At 39.6% G+C, this 21,230-nt stretch overlaps 2 protein-coding genes across 3 annotated transcripts; both read left to right on the top strand.

The window, feature by feature from the left end:
- Window positions 1-9,273: 9,273 nt before the first annotated feature.
- LOC133736178 (probably inactive leucine-rich repeat receptor-like protein kinase At5g48380) lies at window positions 9,274-12,441 on the top strand. 2 transcript variants are annotated; one of them, XM_062163620.1, is made up of 3 exons: window positions 9,274-9,615; window positions 9,987-10,915; window positions 11,147-12,441. In XM_062163620.1, exons 2-3 carry the CDS (start codon window positions 10,070-10,072, stop codon window positions 12,158-12,160), a joined length of 1,860 nt encoding a protein of 619 aa, XP_062019604.1. In that variant the 5' UTR covers window positions 9,274-9,615; window positions 9,987-10,069; the 3' UTR covers window positions 12,161-12,441. The 2 variants fall into 2 exon arrangements, with proteins under 2 accessions (XP_062019604.1, XP_062019605.1); XM_062163621.1 differs by having other exon boundaries at window positions 9,605-9,744.
- A 7,610-nt stretch (window positions 12,442-20,051) lies between these two features.
- LOC133739686 (probably inactive leucine-rich repeat receptor-like protein kinase At5g48380) lies at window positions 20,052-21,193 on the top strand. The gene has a single exon (XM_062167464.1). The coding sequence runs from the start codon at window positions 20,386-20,388 to the stop codon at window positions 21,106-21,108; it is 723 nt and encodes a 240-aa protein (XP_062023448.1). The 5' UTR covers window positions 20,052-20,385; the 3' UTR covers window positions 21,109-21,193.
- The last annotated feature ends 37 nt before the right edge of the window (window positions 21,194-21,230 follow it).

Below are 21,230 nucleotides of genomic sequence, written 5' to 3'. Positions count from 1 at the left end.
AAAAAAGAGAAAAAAAAAACAGAGAGAAATTAAAAAAAATAAAAAAATGATCTTGGGGGTAGAATAGTCATTTTAGACCTGTTTTGGACTTGTTGTGTGAGAATTAGAGAGAATAAGGACTATCCAGTTTAATTTGAAAGGCGAGGGACTAAACTGTTTTTCAGGCAAAAGTTTGAGGAGTAACAAGTATTTAATCCATATATAAATAAGTCGCAAAGTATTAATCAAATGGAGGAGTAATAAGGATGGTTAAGTCATGCATTTGTTTCTTAGTTAAGCAGGGTTCGAATCCTAGTCTTGTTGGCTGGGTAATTGACTTTTTGATTGAAGTTTAAGTGGGAGAGAGACAAGGAAGGAGCACGTGGCACTCAAGTGGGAGAGAAATAAAGGACACGTGGCAGGTATGTGGACTGCGGGAAGGAATATTCTCTAAAATCTCGAACATATCGAGCAATTTCGGGAAATATCGACAATTTCGCGCGAAAGTAATTTGTAATTGAAAGATATATAGGGACTTGAAAAAAAACGAAATTTTCGCCGAAATTTCGGCGATTTTTTTGATTTTTTAGTCCTTGATTAGGGTTTCGAATCAAATCTCACAGGAGACTTGCTTACCACAGATTCAAAAGATGGGAGATCACAAATCAACTATAATGGAGATTGGCGGCAAGGGTTAGACGATATCGAGACTGTCAGCGATCGGAGGCTTCTCGAGAAACTGGAGACGATGGCGGGGAGAGAGAGAGAGAGAGAGAGAGAGAGAGAGAGAGAGAGGTTGATGCAAAAACCAAAAGTGATGCAAATAGGCAAAGTCGATGGCTTTTCTTCTTAAGGAAATAAGACGACGTCGTTTGGCAGTAAAGGAAAAGAAATGCAGCGACGGAAATTACGCATAGTCGCAAACATAATCTACTTTTCCGACGGCATTGGTGTTGCCGAAGCAAGCACAAACTAATTTCGCGACGGCATCATTTGCCGAAGTAAATATCGGAGCAAAGGCTACGGCAATTCAATGACGACGCTAGCCATGTGTAGCCATTGCAATTCTTTTTTGTAGTGTGGTCTCGGATGTGGTTTCGCCTCGATTGGCGTCACTTTTGGGGATTTTAGTTCAAAACAGGGGTTTCGGACTTTAGTCGCTTGTTATTTGTGTACTAAGTTGAGACCGTATGTTACTAGGTACTTGACGAAGTATTCTTGGATGGATATTTTGTGGTTGTGCTACTCTGTTCTGTATAGAAAACGCAGCAGGATTCAGAGGTGAGTAATCTCACAATGTTCATTTACGAACGAAGTTACCTTATTGTTTTGAAAGTTATTTATTTAACTGCGAACTAGAGTTGGTATTAGTGGCATTCCTGAGTGAATGATTATGTGTGTGTGTATATATATATATATATATATATATATATATATATATATATATATATATATATATATATATATACGTGAAATATGTATATTCTTATGGGTTGATGGGTGATTTAAACAATAGGGATTGATGGGTTTCATTCTATTATTTTGAGGCTTGACTTTTCGGGAGACAATGTGTTAGGAATTGAGAATTTCTATTGTTTGAAAAGTGTCAAGATTTTGTGTGAGTTGCTTAATGAGATTTGAATCTGATGACCGGGGGTCTGAGGATTCAAGGTCACGGGGGTGACATCTCTTTTTGTTTTGGTTTAACATTTTGGATCTAGAGTGACTTGCTTAATGTTTTGAATCTGACGACCGAGGGTCTGAGGATTCAGAGGTCACGGGGTGATATCTCCTTTTGTTTTGGTTTAACATTTTTGGGTCCATAGTGATTTGCTTAATGTTTTGAATCTAATTGTCACGCCCCGAATTTCGAATAAAGAAATTCGAATCCGAAACACGATAACTTAACAAATACAAGAAAACACTCAGAAAAATTTTCATTTAAATTAAGCAACTAAACAAACTAAGCTCACCAATGTTAATACCGACTCGTTCTTTAGAGTCACATATTGCATTACAAAGAGTTTACAAATTAAACTGAATAACAATTCAATAAGTAAACGCACCCACCACACTCACTACACAGCGGAAGACTAAAATCAAAGCACGCTACTATGTCCAAGCTACGACACCAACAACACCTCAACTTCGACGACTGTTACTCTTACCTGCACAATAAACCATACACCATGGAATAGTGTACCGGGTTGAAACAACAACCTGGTAAGCTTGTGCAGCTCGTATGAGTAAACCTAAATAACCACAATTGTACTCGCAAATAAACTAAATAAAAACAGTAATCCCTGTATAGAAAATTAGTTCAGGAGATCACCCAAAATCATGGTAATCCCTGCGTGTATTTTAGTTCAGGAGATTACAATTAAATCAACAATCTCAGTTTAATCATTCTTTTCAACCCAAAATCAAATTAAAGCAACAAACGTCACATCCACAATTCATTCGAAAACAAGTCCCACATGGACGACAAAAGAAAGGGCGCCGACACTCTTTTAAAACAAAATATACCCATGGGCACACGATAACTCACAGTTATCCCCCAAGAAGTATATTGTACTCAAGCTCACACAATAACCCAAAGTTATTCCCCAAGAAGTATATTGTACTCAAGGACACACAATAACCCAAAGTTATTCTCCAAGAAGTACATTGTACTCAAAGGCACACAATAACTCAAGTTATTCCCCAAGAAGTACCTTGGCAGACAGACTAGAGCTCTAATTGAATCGTAGCCTGTCACCTCAGCCGAGATTCAAACCTACGATAATACTTCCCTCGATCACCAATGTGATAAACGATACTCAACCGAACATTTGAAAGTCCACTTGACTCAAATACTTTTCTCAAGAAAAACACACTTTTACACAATAATCAACACATCATGATAATTGTATGCTCGTAAGAGAAATGCTCGAAATAACAATTCAATCAACTCTCAATCATTACTTCACCAATGTCACACCATCCAATATATATATATATATACACACACACACGTAGTCATTCACGCTGGAATGACCACTAATACCAACTATATATAGTTCATACGTATTAAAACCAAGAAATTCATTTTAGGACTAAATACTGTTTAGTCCTTGAACTTTTGACCATAAAACACTTCAGTCCCTGACCTTCTAATTTCACAAGTTTAGTCCTTGTACTTCAAAATTTCAGACCAATAGGTCCTTACTGTCTAAAAGTCGCGGCGAAATGTCTATTAGAAGGTTAGGGACTGAAGTGTTTTATGGTCAAAAACTCAATGACTAAACAGTATTTAGTCCTTCATTTTATACTTGAATTCATTTTTTTACCTGTGAGCCGTAGCCCTATGAATCGTAGTCGATCGAGTTCATATTATTTCAAACAAATCTTTATTTTTGAAAACGATTTACAATTATCAATCAATTCTGACAATTAAATAACTTGGTTCGTAAATGAACCACGTGAGATTTACTCACCTCTAAATCCCGCTGTGTCTTCTCTTACAGCCAAGATAATGTATCGAATACGTTCTGTCAATCACCTCGCAAGGTTTGAAACCCGAAGAACCCTAGTTTCCCAATCTTCCAAATTCGAGCTTCACAGGTTGAATCTTTGCAAGCCACCTTGGGAGAAAGCTTCTATGTCCTCTGGGATTCAAAAGCCCCCAAGAATCACCACCTGAGGTGGCCGGAATCATGAGCTCCGATCTGGGAGATTTGCAGCGCTGTCGCCTATATTTTCGGCCTTGTAGCGCCATCTACAGCTCGACCCAGGCTGCAATCTGCCACAGACCTAAAGAGGGGAACGAGGTGAAGCGAATGGAACTTGTGGTGCGGCCAACAATGGTTGGACGGCGGAGAACGAAGCCGGCGAAGTCGGCTGGGCGAAAACGGGGTCGAGCTGAAGAGAGACAAAAAGTTTCCCGATTTGGAAACTTCTGATTTTTCTGATATTTTTTTCCGTATTTTTCCTATATATCCCAAAATAGAAACTTTTTCCGATGGCCATAACTTCTTCATATGAACTCCGATTTTCGCGTTCCACATATGCACGAACTCGTATCGACGCGCTCTACGACTTTTGTGAAGGAAGTTTTCATAAAATCTAAACATATAAAAAGTCAACCCTTGAATCGAAGCTTTCCGAGCGAATAATTGATCGAACTAATTTCCGCTCAACCCTCGAACCACGAAATCGTATCAATGAAACACTTTAATAATTCCTGAAGCATTTAGGAATTAATAACGAATTTCCGGGGTATTACACTAATGACCAGAGGTCTGAGGATTCGGAGGTCACGGGGTGACATCTCCTTTTGATTTGGTTTAACATTTTGGGTCCAGAGCGACTTATTTAATGTTTTGATCTGGCGACCGGGGAGGTTTGATGATCGGAGGTCACGAGGTGACATCTCCTTTTGAGAGTTGAGTAACATTTGGTCCTGAGTGATCGCTTTTAAATGTTTTGATCTGAAGGTCGGGGACCTGAGGATTCGGGGTCGCTGGGAGTGACCTCAGGCATATATATCGGGACTTCACGCATTTGGCCGGGTGAGTGGATACGATCAGTTAGAGCTCTAGTCAGTTGCCATTGTACATCATGGGGAGTAGTAGAGAGCAACTTGATGCTCATGAGTACGTTTTTAAAAGGGAGTTTCAGGGATTCTTTCTTTTAAATGTCCAGGTGGGACTTGTGGTCATATTGAATTGTTAGAGTTTCAATTAATATAATTTTGTCACGGGGTGACTTTTGTGGTGTTCTTTGGGGAAAAACATATTTAATTGTCAGAGTTTCAATTAATATGATTTGTCACGGGGTGACTTTTGTTGATTTGAGAACATATTTTAAAAGGGAGTTTCGGGGATTCTTTCTTTTAAACGTCCAGGGTGGACTTGTGTATCATATTTAATTGTCAGAGTTTCAATTATTATGATTTTGTCACGGGGTGACTTTTGTTGTTTTCTTTTGGGAAAAGAATATTGTTTTGGGAAGCATGGTATGGGTTCCTTTTTCTCGAGTTGAAAGGTTTTCCTCGTTTGGTGTGAGTTGGGTGGTTTTGTTTTTTGAGTTACTCATACGAGCTTTCATAAGCTTACCAGGTTTATTGTGTGGCAATCCGGTGCACTATTCGATGGTGTAGGGGTTAATCCTGTAGGTCAAGGTAATCTCGGTTGAAGTTGAGTTCCGATAGTTGCAGCTTTACCGTAGAAAGCCAATTTTGTGACTTTACCGTTATTAAGACTTCCGCTTTGTAGTAAGCTCTGAGGACCATTTACGTTTTATTTTGTTGTGACAATTTAATTCGTAACTTATGTAATATTTGACTCTGTGGAGCGAGTCTGTATTGACATAGTGGGTTCAGGGCATCAGTATGTACTTGGTTTAAAAGGAAAAAGTTTTTTAGGTATTTTGTATTGATGGCTGAACCATCACGCATGTATAATTATGGGATTATATATTGATTTTAATTATGTTTTAAAATTGGGGGGTGATAGTTTGAATTCGTTCCGATGTAAATTCAAGCTTCGACGAATTATCGTTTTAAGGTTTCAATCTTGTTATCCTCAATTTATTTTTCATTCTCAAAATCAGTTATTCATAATATCAATTTGTTCAAGATGACATGTAGATCGAGCTCGAGGAAAATTCATCGGATAGCCTTCATAGCCATAGTTCAGTGAATGGACATTTGATTTTAAATTAAATGGCATGCAGTATTATTTTTCAAGTATTAAATTATCTTATTGATTTTTATGATGATAATTGAGTATGAGTAATTAATCAAGATTTCATAATGCTTTCAATAACATTGTGATTATTTTCGAGTTTTGTGAAGTATGATATTGATTTCCTTTCCGAAAGTTTTTATTTATTTATCCAGTTATTCAAATATTGAGTTATTGAGATTTTCTTTCGAAAATGGTGATGAATTGCATCTTATGAGTATGATATTCGAGTATTTTATTTTTAGTTGAATTATCAAGATTTCATAATTTATGCTTTTAATGATTTATTGACGATTTACGATGGTGGTTAAGCTGAGATTGAGTTTTGCTTTCCAAAAGCTTTTGTTAATTATCAAGTTAGTTAAATTTCCCAGCTATTCAGATTTTCTTTCGGAGAGTTGATGACTTATTGAGATTTTTATGATGATTTTTATCGAGTAATTTGAGTATTGAGTTATTGCAAAATTGCTTTTGGAAAGTGGATAAGATAAGAAAATTATATGAGAATTGATGAGTTCAGATTATGTATTTTAGGAGGTAAATTATGAAAGATGATGATGTTAGCACATGCATGTATTACCTGATTGGCGATATCCTTCAGGTAGTCGTTTGGTTGGCAGTACCCTCCAGACAAAATTCTTGTCGGCAGTACCCTCCAGAATATATATTCCGGTCTGTAGTACCCACCAATGCATCATCTGGTCGTCAGTACCCTTCATATTACATGATATGGTTGGTCGGCAGTGCCCTCTAGCCATCGCCTTTGAGTATTCCGGTCGGCAGTACCTCTAGATGACATGAGATGGTTAGTTGGCAATACCCTCTAGCCATCGCCTCCTCTCTTAGTGTTTCGGTCGGCAGTACCCCGACCCACCCCAATGTGTCATCTGGTAGGAAGTACCCTTAGGTGTCATGTGATTGCTAGTCGGCATTATCCTCTAGTCATCGCTTATTTTATCATGTGAGTATTTTAAATGAGATGTTGAGATTTTTGAAATAATTCTGAGATGCTTGTATTAAACGAGTTAATACAATATATTTTTAGATCTCAGTACCAGAGAATGATTAAAAGTATTTTCACGAGACCTTACTGCTTGCTTTGGTTTTTATTTGAGAGTAAAATTAGGAAAGCATTAAATTTCTTATTTTACCTTTACTTGAAATTATTAAATTTTCGTCCATTCCCTCTTAACAGTTTTCTTAAATGCTTTTCCATGAGCTTTTTGGTTTTTCGGGCTCAGTCTGTAGATTAGTTGAAGTCGGGCGTGCATAGGAGTCGAAGCATAGTGTCCAACACTTCCATCTTTGTTGTAGGTTATTGTTTAACCTACTTATGTAATATATTAGTTTAATATTTAGATTGCTCTGATCACCAGACTATTGAATTGTGTTGTAAAGTTAAGCATTTGGAATTTGAATTTGGTTTTTGTGATCTTTGGGTTAAAAATATGTTTACAGGTTTGAGTAGTTCATTTAAGGGGTAATTTTGCCAAAATTTTCGGTAGAATTTCTCCTAAAGTGGGCCCTACAGGACTACTTCGGATTTCAGGCTGGTCCTGTCAGTGTTCACTGACCAAGCATCAGCACCGAACATCGTGACCTTCAGGCTGAGAAAACCAAAGTAATCGCCACATGTTTTGCTATCATTAGTCCAAACCCAAATGGTCTGAAACATCCAGTCCAACTGCCATAGAGTCTTCCAATAACCCCAACGCTGGCGTCAACTACCGTGGCCAGACCTTGTGTTGGACTAAACCATCAATTGTTGCACCACTAAAAACACAAACATAGCTATCCCCCAAACGCACACCATCAAGGATCTACAATCTAGGAGAACCTTGAGAAGACCCCGCCTAGGTTGCCGCTCACCCATATATAGGAAAAGAGTACTCAAAAGAGGAAGTGGATCAGGGAACGATCTAACCAAGGCCGACCCTAAGGGCTACCACCTGAGGCGGCTGTCTCAGGCCACCAGTTCCCGGGGCCCTCAGAAAATTTAGTTCTATATATATGTTATATAGGTATATATATATATTTTTTGTTTCTATTTGCATGCACAAGCGTGTTGCTTCAGTGGAAGCACTGTTAATCCACTGCCCCCCTAACCAAAGTTCGAACTCTGCTTCTTTCCTTATACCTTTTTTCGCTTTTTCAGTTAGTTAATTCAATTTTTGTTGGGCCCAGTTCGAACTTCGAACCTTGCTTCATCTTTCACTTTTTTTTTTTTGGCACAGATATGTATTTTGATTCAAAACAGATTATTCTGTACTATTATTTGGTGCAAGTTCGAACCTTGCTTCCTCTTTCACTTTTTATTTTTTGGCAATCACTTATGAATTCTATATCTATTTTTATTCAAAACAGATTATTTTGTACTATTATTTGGTGTAAATATGTGTATGTACATGAGTGTCTGTGTAGAGGCCACATTTTAATTTTTTATCTCAGGCCGTTAAAATCTCAAGACCGGCCCTGGATCCCAAGACCGGCCCTGGATCTAACCAGCAAGCCAAAAAACTACCAGACCACACCATGCAGTCTCGTAGCTAAGGAAAGGAAACACCTAATCGCTTAAGGTGTTTAGGAGAGATGAAGGTGACAACACCACTACTGGTGTCGTAAAGATCTTCCATCGAAGATCTTCCAAGGAAGAGAGTTTGGAGAAATGAAACCCTAGGGGCACTACCCACAATACAGAGCTCTGATAGACCTAGAATTTCTAAACAGTAACAAAAGGGGCATTTCGAATATTGAACTTGGGACCTCTCGCACGAGAATAATACTACTAAACCAAATGCCCTAATGTTTAAGTGGCCTTATTAAGGATAATAATATTCATTTTGGTATTATAGATAATTGGCTTTTGTCTAAACTCCTCTGTCAGCCCCTCTCGATCTTAATCCTCCATTTTCTTCTCTCTTCTCCTTCCTGCCCTTTTCCGTTTTGCCCTTCCTACATGCTTTCCTCCAAAACCCAATTATTGTCTTTGGATGGCTGCATGTAGGCCTAGCCTCTTCGCCTCAATTAGCATCAGTTCTCAAAATCAATTAGCATTATGAATGCCATGTTGATTCAGTCTAGATTTGTGACGGAGGGGTCGAGTGGAGTGAAAATTGTATTGGGCATTACATTTAGCTATAGGAACTCGTCCTCGAAATTTGTTGTTTAGCTATTGGAAATTTTGGAATGTCTTAACTAGAATTATTGCCATATAAATAGTATAGACCAACTCTGACGTCCATTCTTAGTCAATGTATAAGTGTATAACACAGAAGGAAACACGTATCTTTCCCTTTTGCCATGGTCTGAATAGAACAAAAATGTCTAGCTCCACTGTTAGAATTCTACGTGGGAATAAGACATGTAAACTACCTCACCATGATGGTGAATCCTAGTGCAAATTCATACAAAAGCCTTTCCAACCGGCAACGGAAGAAAAAAAGAAACCAGTGGTTGAACACAAACGCACATTTCATATTTTAACAGTTTTGTGAATCAGTCACCAATAACATCATCCCTTTTTACAGTTAATAAATGAATTTCTTTTAGAAAAAAAAGCGAGTCAAGCACTCTAAAGAGCTAATAGCGATGAGTCCCCCAAGTCGTCGCTAAGCTTGAGAAAACATGGCCGGCCTTCTTTGACCCGTCATGCCTCTACTTTCTTCTCTTTCATATTAAACCCACCAAGCTTTTTCTGATGGAAAGACCCCCCATTCACACCCATTTCCCAATTTTCTAATTGAATTCGCGGGTTGATTTGCGGATGCTATAAGAATTGTATGGGGACTAGCTTGGTTGTTGACCCTTGAAGTCTTCGTCTTTGTGGAAAGAGGGAAGCTTTGCTGTTGATTCAAGAACCCTTCTTTGGGCTCTTTGATTCTCCTGTGTTGGTGCTAGTGAACTATCTCAGGTGGGTTCTTTATATTTTTCCCAAAGTTTTGAACTTTAGCTGGATTCTATTGAGGTTCTAACTTGGGTCAATTCAAGTGGATCAAGCAAGGATTTTTTTTGATACCTGGGTCAACTTGGTTGGATCAAAGTATGGTTTCTTGAACTTGCTATCTGTTTGTTTTACTGTTTAGTTTGGGAATTTGTAGGTTGATCAATTAAATTGTTGCTTGTTACTTTCTGTTTTTGAATGTTTTCGTAGAGTGATGAATTGGGTTTTGTTGACTGTGTTGCTTTTGAATTTATTACCTAACTTGGTTTTACTAAAAGCTAGAGTTTTTCTGTTTTAATTGTGATTGGGTTCATTTTGTGCTGCCTTTGAATTTGTTTCAGGTGTCAGTGTTAACTGATGCTGGAGTTGCTAGGTTCAGTATCTTGAGCTCTGTTATCACTAAGTAGCAACTTGGGTGATTGGGATGGCTTTCTTAATGTGTATGTTGAATGGGCGAGATCTTGGAATTTTTGTGCTCTTGTTATTGCTTAGTTGTAGGTTGAGCCATGGTGTTGAGAGTGATATAAACTGCTTGAGAAGTATAAAAGCAGCATTGGAGGACCCTTTAGGCATGCTAACCTCTTCATGGGATTTTAACAATAAGACCGAAGGTTTCATCTGTAACTTTCTGGGAATCGAGTGTTGGCACCCTCATGAAAGCAAAGTTATAAACATCAAGCTTGGGGATTTGGGACTCAAAGGCCAGTTTCCTCGCGGAGTAAAGAATTGTACAAGCTTAACAGGCTTAGATCTTTCAAGTAACGGCCTCAGTGGAGCTATTCCCAGTGATATCCAAAAATTGATCCCTTACGTTACGTCGCTTGATCTCTCGTCCAACAGTTTCTCAGGGTCAATTCCCAAGGATATCTCCAATTGTACTTTTCTGAATATCCTTAAGCTCGACAACAACAAGTTGACGGGTCAGATTCCTGCAGAACTTGTTCAGCTCAGTAGGCTTAAAACATTTAGCGTGGCTAACAATCAACTGTCTGGGCAAGTCCCCACCTTCAACGCTAGTACAATCGGAGCGGACAGCTATGCCAACAATCCTGGACTTTGTGGCGGTCCTTTGGGAGGTTGCCAGGCAGCTGCAAAGAAGTCTAACAGTGTAGTTATAGTGGCAGCAGGTGTCGGGGGTGCAACTTTTGCAGCATTAGTTGTGATTATTGGTTTGTTCTTCTTCATGCGTAGAGTGTCTGCAAGGAAGAAGGAAGAGGACCCTGAAGGCAACAAATGGGCAAGGAGTTTGAAGGGAACTAAAGGAATCAAGGCAAGCTAATACAATTCATAATTTTTATATAATGATAATCTGGTTGATTCTGTTATATTTTTTGTTTTTTTGTTCTCTCTGTCTCTCTCTCTCTCTCTCTCTCTCTCGTGTATATCATGTTGAACATTTTAGGAAAGTTCTACGGTTTTGTTAATTGCTTAATTAAGAAAACGAAGTTTTGTTATTAGTCTTTTGAGCTGTATCGCATTGTAACAAGCTAAATTACTTCAGGTTTCCATGTTCAAGAAGTCGGTTTCTAAAATGAGACTGAGTGATCTCATGAAGGCTACGAACAATTTCAGCAAAGACAATATCATTGGCTCAGGAAGAACCGGAACTGTTTACAAGGCAGTGCTTGATGATGGCACCTCACTTATGGTCAAGAGGCTGCAGGAATCTCAACACTCTGAGAAAGAGTTTCTGTCTGAGATGTCTACTCTGGGTGGTGTAGAACACCGTAACTTGGTTCCCCTTTTGGGTTTTTGTGTGGCAAAGAAGGAAAGGCTTTTGGTGTACAAGCACATGCCTCATGGTACCCTCCATGACCAGCTACATCCTGTGGAAGCTGATGGTGCCAAGATTATGGACTGGCCTACAAGGCTAAAAATTGGGATAGGAGCAGCCAGAGGATTAGCGTGGCTCCATCATAACTGTAATCCTCGAATTATCCACCGAAACATAAGCTCCAAATGCATCTTACTGGATGCGGATTTTGAGCCGAAGATTTCTGATTTTGGCCTAGCTAGGCTCATGAATCCAATTGATACACATTTGAGTACTTTTGTGAATGGGGAGTTCGGAGATCTGGGTTATGTGGCTCCTGAGTATACAAGAACTTTAGTGGCAACTCCAAAGGGGGATGTTTACAGCTTTGGAACTGTTCTTCTTGAGTTGGTTACTGGTGAAAGAGCTACCCATATTTCTAAAGCTCCAGAAGATTTCAAAGGAAACTTGGTGGAATGGATCTTGCAGCTGTCAAGTAAATCTCAACTCACAGATGCGATTGACAAATCCTTGATTGGAAAGGGTGTGGATGAGGAGGTTTTCCAGTTCCTTAAAGTTGCTTGCAACTGTGTGGTGCCTACTTCCAAGGAGAGGCCTACTATGTTTGAAGTATTCCAGCTTCTACGAGCCATCGGACAGAAATATAACTTCACAATTGAAGAGGAGATGTCGACGCCTTCAAACACTGCTGATTGTGCAGGAGAACTCATTGTTGCTCGAGAGATGATGGAGATTAATTGAAAAAGGTATGGAAGAGTATAGTAGTATGTGGGCATTACCCTTCTGTAATTATCTGTTTTTTGTGTAGTATTAAAAATAAACATGTCATTACGTATATTATTTATGCTTGGGTAATTTATAGATGGGAATTTTTCTTTAACCACTAGAGCTGCAAGCACCCTCTAATCCTCTATGCTTTAGGTAGTGTTTCAACCTGCTTTTCGTAGACATATAACTGTAAAATCATTATATTATAACCATTGGATGTGTATTTTAAGTCGGTTACATCAGCTTGTTTAATATTCTTTGTTTGCACTTTAAATTTTCAAGGCATTTTTGTCTTCACATATGCCCCTGATTACTTGGTAGGTTTTTGATATTGTATAGTTGATGCATTACTTCCTATACAAGAAACTGTTGCTACTTGTGTTGGTCTATGCATTGGTTCTTTTCCCAAGGCTCCATTAAATCAATGAGTTGGTACATAAAGGCCGCAAACTTATGGTTTTGCCTAATACTCAACTTATTTATTCTAGATTCTTTTGCTTTACTAGTTGTTTTTGTACTACACAATAAGATGGAAGTGATTGGTAGCATAGTGAAGATGAAGATTTATGATGTGTGCAGTTAAACTCGATATAGCATTTATGCTCATGCTAGGATGTGTGCTTATGTCTATATATTCCTTTGCTGCATTGTTTTTTTTAAATTTAATCCCAGTCAAGGGAATGGTAATATGATATAAACTTTATAAAGCTTCCAGCTTGACTTTTCTATTTTTTCTTCATTGATTCCAGAACCTTATGCTTTTTATTTATTTATTGGGAAAAAGATGCAAACAGTACCCAACCTATGGCCCACTAGTAACTTCAGTACCTAAGTTTTCAAAACTATCACAATGGTACCCCAAATATCCTGCCCGACCCAACTTTAGTACCTAAAACACTGTTGGCCGTTACGGAGTTAGTCAACTGTCAAACTTTGAAGGGTATTTTCGTCATTTCACTAAATTTCTTCTTCTTCCTCAAGCTCTCTTCATCTTCTTCCCAGAAAACACTGGGCTGGGTCACAATTTTTTTTTTTCCACTCTTTCTCTCTTCTTCCTTTTTTCTTTTCTCTCTTCTTCTTCCTTCCCCTGTTGGTAGATCGAGGGTGGCAGGCTGTAGGCTTGCTGCGCTGGGTGGGCTGCGCAAGCGCAGGCGCGGGACGCGGGCCGCAGGGCTGCTGATGCTGGGGCAGTAGCGCGGAGGGAGATGTACGCGCAGAGGGGGGGGGGGGGGCTAGGCGAGGCTGGGCAGCGCTCGTCTGACCGGCTGTGGGGCTACTGTTTCGATCTGATACAACACCTGAAAAAGCTGCATCAATAAATTCAGTTGGTGGGTTTGTGCAGCTGCTGAGATGTGAGAGAGATAAGCGAATGAAGCTTCGCAACGGCAGAGGTCTGATCAGGTGGGCATTTCGAAAGCGAAACATTCAATGACAGAAGAGCCTCATCGAGCTTCCCAGCAGCCAAGGCAGCACAGCCTGCCTTGTAAGCCTGATCCGCTTTCCGGGCATCAAACTGAGGTTGAGCAGAGCTCTCATTCTTCGAGATTGAAGAAGAGGAAGAAGAAGGGGACGTCGATTCGAGAAGAACAGAGGCCCGTGCGTATTCAAGATTGTAAATTGCAGTGTTGATCTCGGCCATTAGAGCTTCTGGCATTGATGGGATGGTCTTGAGTTTCACGCCGTCGAAGACGCTCCTCCATTGGGAGCTTTTCTGGGAAGAACCCATTTCCCGGAGTTGGGATAAGAACCTGTTTCCAATTCAGGATTTTGAGCAAACACAATCTTTAATAAAAAAAATTGAAAGAAAGAAAGAAAAGAAAAAGAAAGAAAGAAAGAAAAGATGGGATGGTCTGCAGATGGCAACCATGTGGGAACTGGGAATGGTGGAGGTAAAGATAGAGGGTCGGTTTTACCCCTAAGAAAACGCCACGTGGCATGATAGTTAACGCCGTCATGGACGGCGGGTATGAAAGTTGGGTCGGGCAGGATATTTGGGGTACCATTGTGATAGTTTTGAAAACTTGGGTACTGAAGTTACTAGTGGGCCATAGGTTAGGTACTGTTTGTATCTTTTTCCCTTATTTATTTATTGTTTTCTCAACTTCAAAATTTCGAAATTCTTGTGCCTATCCAGTGATTTTTTTTCCTGGCTCGTATTCAGGTATGTGTATCAGTGTATGTCATACATTCTTTTTCTAGCTACATTATAGAAATATTGACAAGAGATGATGAGAACTATTCTGATTCATAGCAGATACAAAATATAGGAAAAGAAACGAAGATCTCATTTCTTCTGTGCTATTGCACACATTTTTTTTTTTTTTTTTTTGACGAACTCTAGAACATCCATCCAGCAATTCCTGCTCATCAATAGATTAAGCGAGCCGTGTTAAAAATTGTGTTAATTTAATCCCTGACTTCACCACATAGCCATGAAAGTCCAAACTGTCGATGTTGAGTAACTTGACATCTTGTAACTAGACTCGAAGAAGTTGTGTTGAGATGGTTGTAACATGCATAAAACCTTTAGCCAGCAATTGCTATGGAAATGGATACCCGTGCATGCACATCTCATAGTTACAGCTTGAATTGTTATCAAATAAAAGATTTTGGTGGTAAGTGGTATCGTGTGAGCAAAGCTTGTGCTTAGCTGAGATAGAATTATGGATTTATCAGATATGTAATCCATATTGTGGTGAAATGAACCCAGTTCGTACCTTCTGTTTTTGTCCATGGTCTTATTCTGCGAGGTACTCTCACCGCCATTTTTCAGAGGGACCTCCGTTTTCTTTTAGCTGTTTTTGACACAAATTTTATCTGATCACAAAGAAAGTGAAGAAGATGAAAGAAAGAGAGGAGACTGCATTGCCAAAATGGTCGGCGTGCACTATCTTGTTAACAAAATCCAGTTGCCATCCTTTGACAGCAAACAAGTTACTTTCTCGTTCAAGTTGACCAATAAGGGACAGTCAAGCACCCTGAGTCCCTGAAGACTCTTTCTATGCCCGCGCTAGCAGTGAAAATCATCTCTAGCTAAATCCTAGTTAGCTTGTAGAAATGACTGGCCTAATGACCTTTCTCATGGCCTTTATAACTATTGGACGTAAATTTTGATTTCTCGACTTATATCCCTTGAAAAACAAGACTAAAGAAGTAAAGATCATGGACATTTTCCTGTTATTTTTGTTTCTAACTTCCAAGTGCATTTTGTCATTCCCTTCATCAGCCTTCTCCAAATTCCTTGGTTATGTTGCGCCTAGGGTCACTGGTATGGCCAACATAAGAGTAAATTAACTTAACTATAATGTACTGAATAGAACAGAGAGAACGTTATACTACAGTAATGTATATTGGAAAGAATTGCTTTATTGCTTGGGTCAATTTGTATCAAGGTTCATCATGACAACACGGCTATTAAAATTGGAATGAAACTGGTAGCTTTGATTTTAAATTAAGTTGCCTGAGATTGTAGATCATTTAGTAAAACCAACACTAAAATCATTAAGGGACCTAGGGATCGAGTTCGTAACTCTAGTACGTTATACTTAGCCTCCCATATCGTGACAGATCAGTTTCGACTTCCCTCCCCTCTTCTCTTGACCTATATATATTGCAACCATAATGAAGAATAGAATTCGAAGGAGTAGCTCCAACGAGTTTATTGAAAGATGGAAAAAAGAAAAAGAGAGAACAAAACCAATACCAAAATCAGCTTCTCCCAACATGACTACAGTGTCGGACTTGAAAACAGTCACTATATCATTTCACCACTTATTCTGAGATGATGACGCGCAGCTCTTCATAGGACCACAGCAGAGTCCAGGATTGTTTTCGTAGCTGTCAACTCCGATATTGTTGTTACTGATGAAGAGGTTGATTGTTGGCCACGCTAAATGCTTTAATCCTGTACTAACCAAGTTCTGGAGGAATCTGACCCGTGAACTAGCTTGTTGTTGTCAAGTTTAAGGACATTAAAAAAAAAGTACAATAAATGATATTCCTGGGAATTGGCCCTGAGATCAAGCGATGTAATGTAATACATAGAACACCATAAAACTATCCCAGAACTACCTTAAAATATATAGCATCAGAGATCAAAGAAATCAAAGAGTTTCCTTTTTTCTTTTTCCTTTTTTTTTTGTCTCCAGAAAGAGGTAAGTCGACTAGTCAAATTACTGTTTGCAATTGTGATTTATACATCAAGTTTAATTTATTTGACTAATTCAGTTCAAAAATTTTCAACACACACAAACCGCATAAGTTATGACCAGAAAAGAGAAGTGAAGCTAATAATTGAATCAAATTCGAAATTATGTCCGGATGAGATTCAAAAGGTAAGTAACGTGATAAATATGCTTCACATGAAATTTTTTTTTTTTAAATCAATTAATTTCTAGTCAGTTATCATTTCCAATTAATTATCGATTCGAAAAGTACGTCACGTGATAAATATGTTTAACTTGAAATCTTTTCAAAATCAAGTAATTTCCCGTTATAATTTCTTTTAGAAGAATAAAATATTATTAAGATAAAAAAATGTTTACAACATGGTTACGAAGCAATATAATTTTGTTTTTGATATGAATATTACCTACCCAAATTTTTTTATTGATGAGCGCTATTGACTATTGTTGCTCCTTTTTTTTTTTTTTTTTTTTTGAATAGAAGTTTAATATCAATAGATCAAACAGCCAAATGGCTATAGTCTACAAAGCTTACATAAGAAAGCCAAAGTCAAAACGACTACCCTATCTAAGCTAAAGCAAACTACTAGAGTCTCTGATGCGCTCGCAAATATGCAAGCCTATACAAAATAATCAAGCCTCGCCTCCTACGGAAGAAATATTCAACTAACCCTTGCTTGCCAGGCACGCAATTGTGGTACAAACACTGATTAGAAACGTCATAGCAGACATATAGAAGCCTCATCACCTTGCAATAGACTTGAAGGAAATAAAATGCAATTAGTAAATAGCTATCTCCTTCCCTTTCGGGTTGGAGCCTGCTCCAGCACCTGCCTTGTCAAGTTTGGGGAAGAGCCTTTTCTTTGTTGCCCTACTCTCTTCTCCCTGCTTTGCTTTCTTCTTTTCCCCATAGGGTAGTTTGTTTCTACTACCTGCAGGTCTCCCTCTTTTTTTCTTTACCTGGAGAGGTTGCTCATCAGTTTGCTGCACTGGTACCAAACCGAGCTGTTCCGGTTCCAAGTTCAGGTTCCTTTTGCCAACAGCTAAACTCAACTTGAGCTTTTTTGGAGAAATGGTGATGTTATCATCCTCCCTTTGTCGTCTCTTCCCCATGATGCTGTCAGGTACAGTCAACATCTCAGACAATTCACGAATGTGAGCTTGACGTCGAGGTCGAGTCATCAGGATGGCCGGATTGTGGAGCAGCCGCTCCGGCAGTTGGTTGGGAAGCATAGTTCGGAATACCACCTCCTGTCCTCCCATGGAAACCCTAGACCGGATTCCTGCATTCACTGTGCTAACCGACGTCGAACTCGAGGTCGGAACATTGCTCCCAACAAGCTGCATCTCCGGCACAGGAACAGCAACCTCCTGTGGGGCACCTAAGACCGTGCGTGCTGCACCGTCGGTCTCCTCCAACGGAGGGCCAGAGCAGGGAAGGCCGACATGAGTAACCAGGCCGCAAGTCGAGCAACGCCCAAACAGTTTGTCAAACCTAAATTTGCATAAGAACTCGACCTCATCCTCCACCCAGTACCAGCGTTGGAATGGCAGCGGCCTGTTGAGAGGGATCTCCACCCTGATGCGATATTTTCCAACTTTCTTGGCCTGTTTGTCGATCTCCTTGAAATCTCCAAGAGTAAATCCGATCAAGGACATCACCCTCTCAGAACGGAACGCAGGCGGGATGCCTTGCAAAGTGATCCAGTACGAGGCTGTGGTGAAAGGGACCGAATCAATGGCAGCCACCCCATCATAGTAGGCTAGGGCAACCGGAGCATGATTGTACCCCCACGGCGCTCCCTTCCATATCCGATCCCGATCGGTAGCGTCAGAGAGGGTGAACAGAACCCTCAGTCCCTCCGCCTCCTCTACACGGAGTGATCCATGCACCCGCCAGGCATTCCGGAACATCCCCAGAAAAGATCGATTATTGTACTCTCGAGCAGTGAGCAGCTTGCCCACCATAAACACGTCTGCCTGCCGCAGACCCTTTCCTTGTTTTGGTCGCAGATCAACCTGCTTCCTTCCCTCAGCAATCGCAAGAGATGAAGCCAGTCGAGCAGCCATGGCATCAACAGAAGACATTGTTGATGTTTGCACAGAAGCACCGCAGAAAACCCTAACCCTAGAGAGGAGGCGGCTCTGTTTTTTTATCCTATGTCTACTATTGTTGCTCCTTTGGACAGACAAAACAAACAAACTAACCTGACTTGATCATTACAGAAAAAAAATAAATACAGTAAAATGAATGAAAAGAACAAAAAGTGTGAGGAAATATATTAGTAAGCTTTTGAGAAGTTTCCATATTAATGTAGCTGCATACTAGTCACACAACTTCGAAGAATTATCCAACTTACGTAATATTGTAAACAAACCCCAAGTTTCAAGCCGGCAGCCGATAAGTCGTCCTTCCATTATGTCCATAATTAATATTGTAAACAAACCCAAAGTTTCAATTTCCACTAGGCCATACAGTCGATAAGTCGTCCTCTGCTCACTTTCATCAAACGGTCAAACCTACCTCATCATTCAAGCACCTAATAGTTTAGGCTTTTAGCCTACCTCAGTTAGGGCAACTCCAACCTTGTGGTGCCAAACCTATATTTTGCCAATTATAAGACTTTTCTTCTCCAACCTTGTGTTTTTGGTGGATCTGGTTCTATAATTATGGCACTTGGTCTCATTTGTAGTCTCATATTTGAGACAAATCCAAGACCAAGACTGATCACTGTTGCCCGGGACCACAGCTTCTGATGACCCAGCCCAATATGCGGCTTGACGCGCTGGAAGCCTTGGGTGTGCAGCACGCGCAGAAGGGAGAACAGGGGAGGAGGAAGACGCGCCAACCTGCGCTGGAGAGAGAAAATGCACCTGCTTTCGTCTGCTGCAGTGGGCCCCGCGATGCCAGCGCTGTCTGCTGCCGACCGTTGGCACACCCAACGGTCACTAAATGGACGGCTGAGATCGCTCCAGTTTGAATATGGACGGTCCGATTTTGGCTTTTTTTTTTTTTTTTTTTTTCTGAACGTTTTATATTATACTTATATTATATTTTAATCAATAATAGTGAAAATAACACCCCATATAGGTCTAATGGTTGGAGATGAGAATTGAGTCCTATATGAATAGTGTAACAAGGGGGTGCTAAAATGAGAATAGCACCCCCAAATGGTGCCTATGGTTGGAGTTGCCCTTAGGGTGTCATGTTCGTATCCTTTCTTCCATTTGAATGAAGGTCGTCTATTTTATATAAATATATATTAATTAGACCAATTCTATAGAGGAATGGTTAAATTTTAAAATTATCTAAAATACTCCTTCTTGAGTTCTTGATAAAAAATCAATTATGTAAATTATTTATATGTGAGGACATAATAATAATTCAATAATATTAGATTAAATGATAATAAAAATAAGAGAAATTTTTACATAGGGTAAACGTACCACGTGGGTCTACCCAATCAAAACTCATAAATTTTTAAGTATGTTCCAAAATTATTCTTACTTTATTAAAATGAATACTCAAAACACTAATCTGCATGTGCACTTATTGATCTGCTCTACTAGGCATGTGGTACGTTTGCCCTAAGTAGGAATCTCTCTCCAATTTATTCAATTATTATATTTAATTTACTTTACTTTCTCCTGGTTACTATTGTGTGTTAATTAATTATTGAACTCAACGATCATCTGATGCAAAGAATGAGTCAAATAAATCAGGGTCACTCTTGAGAACTTTTGACTTGACTAATCTTTTTTTTTTTGATCGAGAATGTGACTTGACTAATCTCTGTGTGGAAAAAAAGGAGAAACTTGAATAATGTTTTGTCGTTGCATGATTTAGTACGTAGCCCTTTCTTTGGGTTCTAGCTCAAATCTTTGATCGATGCTACTAGCTTTTAATAGTCCTAGCCTGGGATAGTTTTGTAGTGTTCTTTGTATCTTCAGCTCTGATCGTTATAATCTAAAAATTAGGGTATTTATTTGCGTTCATTTTCTGTGTTGCTATATATGGCTATTCAGCTTATTAAACATACAGCAATGTTGTTGAGTGGACGAGATCTCTGCCTTGGGGTTGTTTTCTTGTTATTGCTTAGTTGTGGATTCAGTTCTGGCGGTGAGAGTGATATCAACTGCTTGAAAAGTATAAAAGCATCACTTGAGGACCCTTTGGATATGTTAACCTCTTCATGGGATTTCAGCAACATCACCGAAGGTTCCATCTGTAGCTTTCTGGGAGTGGGGTGTTGGCATCCTAATGAGAGCAAAGTGCTGAATATCAACCTTTCGAATTTGGGACTCAAGGGCCAATTTCCTCGCGGCATAGCCAATTGTACAAGCTTGACAGGCTTAGATCTTTCGAGCAACAAGTTGAGCGGATCCCTTCCTGCTGATATCAGTAGAATCATTCCATTCAGTACGTTGCTTGCCCTCTCGTATAACAACTTCTCCGGGACAATCCCAGCCAGTATTTCCAACTGCACTTATCTGAATGTCCTCAAGCTTGATCACAACCAGCTATCGGGTCAGATTCCCGGAGAAATTGGCCAACTTTCCAGGCTTAAAACATTCAGTGTGGCCAACAATCTTCTGCATGGGCCAGTCCCAGACTTCGTTGTGGCTTCGGTTACAGCGGACAGTTACGCAAACAATCCCGGACTGTGCGGCGGTCCTCTGAAGAGTTGCAGGTCATCCGTGGAGAAGTCGTTGAATTGTTCAAGTCCACCACTCTAGTCATGATGGTAGCAGCTGGTTTTGGTATTGGTTTTGTTTTCTCTTTTTGTTGTTTCACTTTTCAATAAACTCTTTGTTGCTAAGACATCGTTGTGGTTCTGTTTTTAATTTGGGTGATTCTA

Source organism: Rosa rugosa, chromosome 3, assembly GCF_958449725.1.
Source record: "Rosa rugosa chromosome 3, drRosRugo1.1, whole genome shotgun sequence".
In the NCBI taxonomy this organism is placed as follows: domain Eukaryota; kingdom Viridiplantae; phylum Streptophyta; class Magnoliopsida; order Rosales; family Rosaceae; genus Rosa; species Rosa rugosa.
Note: the sequence above shows the minus strand (reverse complement) of the source record. Positions and strands in the feature narration are given on the sequence as shown.